The following is an 8291-nucleotide window of genomic DNA, read 5'->3' as shown; positions in this document are numbered from 1 at the left end:
AAAGGGGGCCTATAGGAAAGACGGGGAAAGTATTTTTAGCAGGGCTGGTTGTGACAGGACAAGGGGTAATGGTTTTAAACTAAACCAGGGTAGATTTAGCATAGATACAAGGAAGAAATTCTTTACAACGAGGGTGGTGAAACACTGGCACAGGTTGCCCAGAGAGGTCGTAGATGCCCCATCCCTGGAAACATTCAAGACCAGGTTGGACGGGGCTCTGAGCAACCTGATCTAGTTAAAGATGTCCCTGCTCACTGCAGGGGGGTTGGACTAGATGACCTCTAGGGGTCCCTTCCAACCCAAAACATTCTATGATTCTATGACATCTTAAGGGTGGATGTCATGAGGATGGAGCCAGACTCTTCTCAGTGGTGCCCAGCAACAGGACAAGGGGCAATGGGCACAAATTGAAGCATAAGAGATTTCAGGTGAATATGAGGAAGAACTTCTTTACTTTGAGGGTGACAGAGCACTGGAACAGGCTGCCCAGGGGGGTTGGACTAGATGATCTCCAGACATCCTTCCAATCCCTGCCATTCTGTGATTCTGTGATTATTTTTAAGTCAACCTCTTTCACTCTCCAGCTCCCAAGTTCCAGGATCCTCACAGCAAACTGCTAGCTTAAGGTAGAGATTCATTACAGACCATTTTGTTAATCTTTTACAGGCAGCTACCATTTCTTGATGTTCATTTATCTGCAACTGCATTTATTACAAGCCTGGCAAGGACTGGTTGTATTGTCCACTCTTCCTCACTAGACCTTGTCTTCTAATTTTTGAAAAAGGAACACCACTTTTAGTCTAAAGAAACAGAGATTCCTACTTGCAGATAAAAAATGCACAGCCATATGGCTAGATTTATGTTCTAAACCAGGTGCTACACTTAAAAGCTCCTATTAGAGGACTAACAAATAGTTAGAAGTTATAACCATGTATTTCCAGTGGTTTTATTCTTCAGAAAAAAGTCTCCCATTCTTAGTGATCACTGAGTTGTAGTCTCTTCTCGCTCCGAGCCAAGCAATAGCTCAGGAGCAGAGCTCAGGGAAAGAATAATGATTTATAAAGTTTTGAATACCTTTCAAATAATATTCACTCAGACTGCTAAGATACAGTAGGAAAAGCTGAGGTAAATATTCAAAGTCAACCTTCACAAATTATGGGCCACATAACCGTTATCCAAAGCCAGAAACTTAATACCACAGTTGTATAGTCAGAGAGAAATCATTCTATGGTAAGATGTTATGACTGCAAGTCACTCCACTTCCAAAAGGTATAATGATCTGTAATTAAGCCTATGCAAGTACAACAAAGGATGAAGCTTGAGAACTTGGACAACATTTCTACTCTGTTGTGCAGCTAAGAAGCTTACTTCAGATCTCATCCACGAATCTGGGGTGATATTATAACAACTCAAAGCAACACAACTTTTGAAAGATAGGCAATTCCCTGTGGTGCACCCATGCATGTAAAACCATGCATCATTGCTACCATAAGATAATTCATAGTGCCTGGGCAGAGGATTCACGCAAGTTCACAAATGCACTAGCTGTTTAACAGATAGTTAACCAACACCATGCCTATGCAACTCTTATCTGCAGACCTTGCACTAAGGAACTCCTTGAACTAAGGAACGGTACTTTGTGCACTGGTAGTCCAATTGATCGTGAAACCTATTCTCAGCATCTACTATTAAGTTTTTATAATGTAACTAGTTTGAAACACTAACTTCTTAATGCAGCTCATACCCCAAGCTGAACAAGAATTATTTATTTTTTCAAAAACTGGCAAGTAAACCTGATGTGAATTCAACAGAAAATCATGCAATAACGCATGTGGCAAGGTCAGTAACCAGGAAGGGGCACAGGACGTACAAAGGGAACCACAAACTTAACACGCTGCAAGCCCTGTTCATTGTCAGTGACTTTCCTTTGAGCAATGTTTTTAAGAGAGAAAAAGTTTTCCCTATTTAGGGAGGACAAACTTTTGGAGTCCAGTTTACACGGAAAAGCTCTCAAAATAAGAATCTTTCCCCCGCACTTTACATATGAAAAAGACTATTAAAATAACGCTGAACTTTCTCTTTTCAAGATGTGTAATACATATTTATCTCAATCCCAAATCTACAACAAGCCACAGAACTCCAGGATTTCCTAAATTTCCTCAAGTTTCTTGTACTTTGAAGAAAAATCCCAAATGCTTCCCTGACTATTGCTGAAAAGCATTTATCACAGCTACATTTCCCTTGTTCCAGCTCCCTGTGTATCATGCTCTCAGGTTCAAAGTCAGCAAGGTGGGAAAACACAGCATCTAATTTCTCCCTCTGGACCATCTGAATGATATTCACGACCACCTTCACAGAACACTTGCTCCTCTTCCAAGCGTTGCCAAATGTCCCTCTCTGTTATAAACTTATATTATGTACTTGGTTAAATTGTCACACACACCCCCCCTTTGATTATGATTTTGAATATAAATGTAAAGAAACCTCTGGACTAGCCTGGAATACACGCACAGAGAGATCTCTTCTCACAAGTCAGTGTTGCCACTTCCCTCAGAATTATGTTCCACTTACTGTGATCCTCTCCAATACACAGCAAATACAAACATTCCCATAGGGTTCTAGCAGGGCACAAGCAGCTATCATCCGATTTCTGATAAGGTACCTTTATAGAGACGGTATTAGGCTGCACTAGCCCACCTGAACACTCATGGGAGAGAGACGTCATTTCCTACTGTCTTTCAGGATTATTGCTCCACAGGCTTTTCTTCTTTCTACACACAGGTCTGCAAAAAGATATTTCCCCTCTTTCTCAAATATATTAGCTTGTTTTTCCCCTTTCAATTTTATATCAGTTGTGGGTTTTGTTTTCTAAACTCACAGTTTCAGACTTTGTAGGTAGAGTTGTTCCCTTGTCCTTCCTGGGATTCACAACCTGGTGTAATTCACCTCTCTCTCCTCTTCCATTCAGAGGGCAGCTGACACTAGATCTCTCAGTTCAACACAGAGTATTTATGTATTTTGGAGTCTTAAGCAAATTATAAGCTTCTCAAATATGGCGATGATAAAAATCCTCAATCTTGTAGGCCTATTATGCCTTTGTATTTGCCACTCAATATAAAACATAAGTAAGGTGATCAAGGAGAAGATTAGTGCCGACACCAAGGCATGTTCATATATGCCATTTACTCTCCCCCTTCCTCTACTAATGCCAATTTCCAACCAAAGCCTGGCCTGCAAGCCTAAAATTTGCATTCCCCCACAACATAATGGCTTGCAAACCAATTCAGCTCCTTGCTTAATCAACCGCTAAGCCAGCACTCCCTCAACTATTTAGTCCTAGTCATTTTTCAAGAGAACACAAGTTTATGCCTCACTCCCAATGCAATTAGCATACTGCAATGCTGCAAACAGAAATAACGTGCTTGCTTTTCCTCACATACTAAGTATCTCTTGCAGCTTCCAAAGGAGGGAGAAGGGCTCCCTTAAGTATGGGAAACTATTCTCTATGCTCATTACCTACCCACTTCTTCCATTGGACAGCAAATCTGGCATCCTTGGCTTCCACTACATTAATCCAATAGCCAAATCAAGTTTAATTGTTTTTCCAGGTGAAATCAAAGGCTGGAGCATACAAAGGTGAATTGACATTAGAAGATGCAGTTGGCACAGAGGAACTATAGATGAAAACTGTAGAGAAACTATAATTTTGGCTCTTCAACACTTGCTGGTTAGCGAAAAACGTGAGGAGTTTTGACCTGATATTTTATTCAATGCCAGAACTATGTTTAGTTTGTATATCAGAATGCAATGACACATCAAAAAATTATAACACAAACCCATGTTACCTGAACTCCCACCAACAATCATTAAAGAAAAGTTCTGGTTTTTAAATCCCTCCACAAGCTTGAGATGAGATTCTGACAGGAACCACGAAACTTCGCATACCACCCCATCTTCTTCCTCATGTATCTGTCAACTCAATCCTTGCATAAGGCTGCATTAAGTCTCAAGCTTTCCTGAGAAAATACCATGAACAAAAATTCTTCATTCTGTTTACAGCATCATCAAGACTCAAGGCACTTCTTGTTTTGTATATTATACGAAGAATGGAGTAGCTCCTGTACTGCACGTCACCATAAAAATGTGACATTTTCCAGAGAGCTTAAAAAGAACCTACTGTAGTTTGGGCAGGGGGGAGAGGGTGGTGTTTGGTTGGGTTTTTTAACCAGTATTTTACCAGAGGTGAGATTTCCAACATGTTTTATATAGTTTTACATAGCTTGTCTTCAGTGGTGCAGAGGGTGCTTTGGAGACAGACCACAATAATCACAACACTTAATGCCAGACTGACTGACCCCCAAAATTGGACCACTGTGGGGTTCACGGGTGACCTAACCCAACACTGCTCTAAGGACATGATGGGGGCAAGCAGCATGGAATAGGATTTGGGAAAGAAACATGTTTAAAAAGCTCTGACAGGAAAACAAGTTCTCAAACATTAGAGAAAATTTAATAGAATTAGATCCTTTACAGTGGGGAAAAGTATTGAACAGCAGGACCAACTACCGAATAGTCACAGGATTATGTCCCAAAAAATCTAAGTGGAAGGACATACAGACTTTTTCTAAAATTACTTGTTCCTACCATGATTCTCTAGTTCTATGGGTTCTCCTGAAAAAATGACTTACAGATGGTACATATCTCTAATGTGCTCCTCTCCCCAAAACAGTAAGCATCTGGCAGGCCTACTGTTTAATTACACAATGGGCTCATGCAGGAGGAAACATTTTCAAGCCTGGAAGCTTATGCTCAAACTCTGATTATACCCAATAGCAGGAGCTGTTAACGGTCAAGAAAAAAGTTTTTATATGTGTGAAGACAACCACATTAGAATATGAAAAGGCTGGCACAATGCAAATTTTACAAGAAACCGTATGGCACTTTTTTTTAAGTTGTCAACCACCACTGATTATAAACACAAAGACTCAAGCCACAAAACAGCGCTAGTTTATTCTGGAAACCAATACAGTCTGGCCGCATCTCTGGAATTTTAGGTCTATACCGAGTGAAAGTAGACCTCGACTATTATTCTAGCCTACCGTCTTCAGAAATACGTATTAGAGTATTTAATCCGTAACTCTTCTAACAAAATGCTTCCAGGAAGACTGACACCCCAAATTCTTTTATCACTGAATAGTGCACTCCCTCTGCTGGCACAGCACAGATGTCACACCTTAACAGAGGCATTCTGATTACACTAATCTCTAGCTAAGAGGCAACACTTCTTCATATTTACACCTGGCCTGTAGCCGTGCTAACATTAAAGAAAGTCTGCTAAATGACTTCCATAAGAGAAACTTTCAAAGGTGCCCATTAATAACTGACTCCTCTGATGAAAATCTTGCAGGAGTGCAACAAGACACCACGGGCAACTAAAACATCCTAACAAGACAATGTAACAGCGAACATCCATATAGCAAGACATCCTCAGTCAAGTAAAATCAGTGCTCATCAGGTTAGCAGTCATTTTCCAGGTGGAAAGCTTCTGAAGACTTGCCGTTGTAGCATTTCTAACTTTGCAACAAGTAGTTCCAAGATGTCACATAAAACGCACACGAAGGTGAGAGCTGGCAGCAGCAATCTGGCATTAACAATCCCATTCAGTCACGCAACGGTTGCATTTTCACTGTTTGCCTATGTTTTAGCAAGGTGTGAAAATCTTACGGAAGCATCGTTTTAAGACACCCTGTGCCTCCTCATGTGGAAACAAAACACCTACAGTTTAGACTCCCTGAGAGCACCATACTACATTAATTTAGTCCTTAACCTAATCAGAACAGCTGCAAGAAAGTCAAATCTTTCAAGTCAGCTTTGAAACACCTAATATTTTGGCTTTGTGACAAAAGGCTAACCCTCAGCTAATGGGGATGCAATTTTTGTTATGCATAAGAAGAGAAAGTTAAAGTTTAGCAGGGAATAATCACAAGGAGTTTCTTCGGCAGTCACTGGTAATAGACTGACTCCTTGCGTCAGGTAAGCAGCTGCTATTCCCTCTGCCCCTTTGAAATACTAGGATGAAAATCTGATTTTTGAAAGGGCCTCATGTTAATAAACAAGTGAACAGCCATATATTTTAGCCTGAAGTCAGGTTGATTTCTTCCCAATAAAACTTCAGTTTAAATATCAAAAAGGGAAAGTAACTTTACTTCAAAAGTTAATGCACACTTCATGATACTTGGTTCTCCTTCTTGCTCATATATTTCACAGAAAATATTATCACTGCAGTGTACAAAAAATCTTAGGTATGCAGAGATAAGGGTTGCCTACCCCACACAGATACAGGGGGAAAAGAATGAAGTATTCCCAAGAAGGACTAGAATGACAAGCATGAAGCATTACATGTTGTTTTGCGCACATATATTTTGTGTGCCTTGCTCTTCTAAACAGCTAATAGGTATCTTTGCAAAAAAACTATATTTCACACAACAATCAGAACAGTCCAATGTAACAATCATAACCCCTGGGTTACTCCAAGATAAAAAATGAACCTGTGGTCCAACAGGTAAAAGCAATTGCTTCAGACAACTGAATTTTAATTGTTTACTGGTTTTGAATTAAGACATTGAGAACAAGTGTTGGTAACGGGGCACTTACCTTACAGACAGAAATGATGTTAATATTTATCATTTTGTCGATCACCTGCAAAAAAACCAAAAGGTTTGAGTTCTGTTGTTTCGAGTTATTTGATCAATATTTACACACCCTCTGGCTTACAAGTGCCAGGATAAATTAAACCTTACACTTCTACATCCACCTTTACTCCTTGCCTTCCTGCTTAAGTATCAGGAGAAGTGAGAGACTTTCAAAGCAAAGTCTGTGAATTGCTCTTGGTCAAGTTTTATCTCTGATTAGGGACCAATAAAGAACAACCCATATATATCGCATCAACACTGTATTTCCTAACACTACTTGCAATATTTATGAACTTTAATAAACTCTGATATTTTAGGCATGTTCATAAATTAATCTCTGTACTTCACTCTTCACCGTTTCATGACTGTTTTAGTGACTTAAAAGTTTATTAAGCAGGTAAAAAAAAGGGAGGGGGTTTGCTAAATATTATGAAGCTTAATTGAAGGTGAACCAAAAACCAGATACGTTTATCAATACTTAAGCAGAAAGCACAAACCCACAGCTAATACAGTTAGCTACACGGGTTTTGGAAGCAAAATCATGCACCAGTGAAAGTGTTCACAGTCAGAGTTTTCAAAGTACTCGATGCAACCAAGATTGTCCCTACATTACAAAAACACCTAAAACTGTCATATTTAAGTTTCATAATAGCGTTATGGAATATGCAGCTTCCATTCATGAAGTCACTTGCTTCCCTTCCCTTCAGTCACTTAAGAACCTCCCCACAAGCCAAAGCAGCTCAGGAGCGGCCGCCAGATGAAACCATGGACATGAATGAGTGGAATTCAGATATTGACCCCAGAGCATCTGTCTGAAATAGAAATATAAAATGAGTAAGCAAGGAAGAGTGTAAGTAAAAAACAACACAGAAACCTGAGGCTGACATCATCCGAATTGTGTTATGTTGCTTATGTAAAATCTCTTAGCTTTTTGAACCCTTAATTCTGATTAGAAAACCTTGTTACGCGAGTACCTTAACCAAAACTAAATGCTTTTACGAAATCCAATTAAGCATTTAGTGCTAAAAATGAGAATGCTAGAAGGTACCACAAAAGCACTTACTTTATCCAGGTCTGGAATTTCAAGAAAATATTCAGGATAGGCATACGACATTCCCACATTGTTGACTGAAACGAAAGCATGAAGTTTTAATTAGATTGCTTGGACGCCACCTGATTTCTCATGCTCTGAATAATGACAAATTTTCAGGCAATACTCTTAAAATGTAGCATCTAAAACATTCTAACACCCTAGCCAAGCTTCCTTAGCTGTGCATTGTACGCACGCAAGCGGAACGTGAGAGCGAATACGCAAGCCAGTTTAACACACATAAGTGCGAATTCTCCCGTTGTTCAAAAGCTGGCATATTTAGCACCATCATACCCATCTTCCACCACCTTTTCACGGGGCAGGGGAAGGACGTTTCCTCTTTCAGAAACGTCAGCGGGCCAGCGAGTGAGCAGCACGGCAGGGACGGGAGTTTGGGGCCGAAGCAAAGCCCCGGGCGCCTGGGCAGGAGGCGAAACCAAAGCCTTTGGGGGCGCCTTGTTTTGTGTTTTGAGAGAGGGCGCGAAGCCAGAGGCCAGGGCGGCCTCCCG

The 8291-nt window shown here is 40.3% G+C and overlaps 1 protein-coding gene across 1 annotated transcript in view; it reads right to left on the bottom strand.

The window, feature by feature from the left end:
- The window catches only part of HSD17B12 (hydroxysteroid 17-beta dehydrogenase 12), a 57807-nt gene that overhangs the window by 25030 nt on the left and 24486 nt on the right, over positions 1–8291 (bottom strand). The window contains exons 4-5 of the mRNA XM_009647610.2: positions 7756–7820; positions 6655–6699 (exon numbers count right to left, since the gene is read on the bottom strand). Coding sequence (XP_009645905.1) covers positions 6655–6699; positions 7756–7820 — 110 coding nt within the window. The remainder of the gene's footprint in view (positions 1–6654; positions 6700–7755; positions 7821–8291) is intronic.

The sequence above is a fragment of the Egretta garzetta genome, unplaced genomic scaffold (assembly GCF_000687185.1).
Source record: "Egretta garzetta isolate BGI_Z169 unplaced genomic scaffold, ASM68718v1 scaffold329, whole genome shotgun sequence".
Classification (NCBI taxonomy): domain Eukaryota; kingdom Metazoa; phylum Chordata; class Aves; order Pelecaniformes; family Ardeidae; genus Egretta; species Egretta garzetta.
Note: the sequence above shows the minus strand (reverse complement) of the source record. Positions and strands in the feature narration are given on the sequence as shown.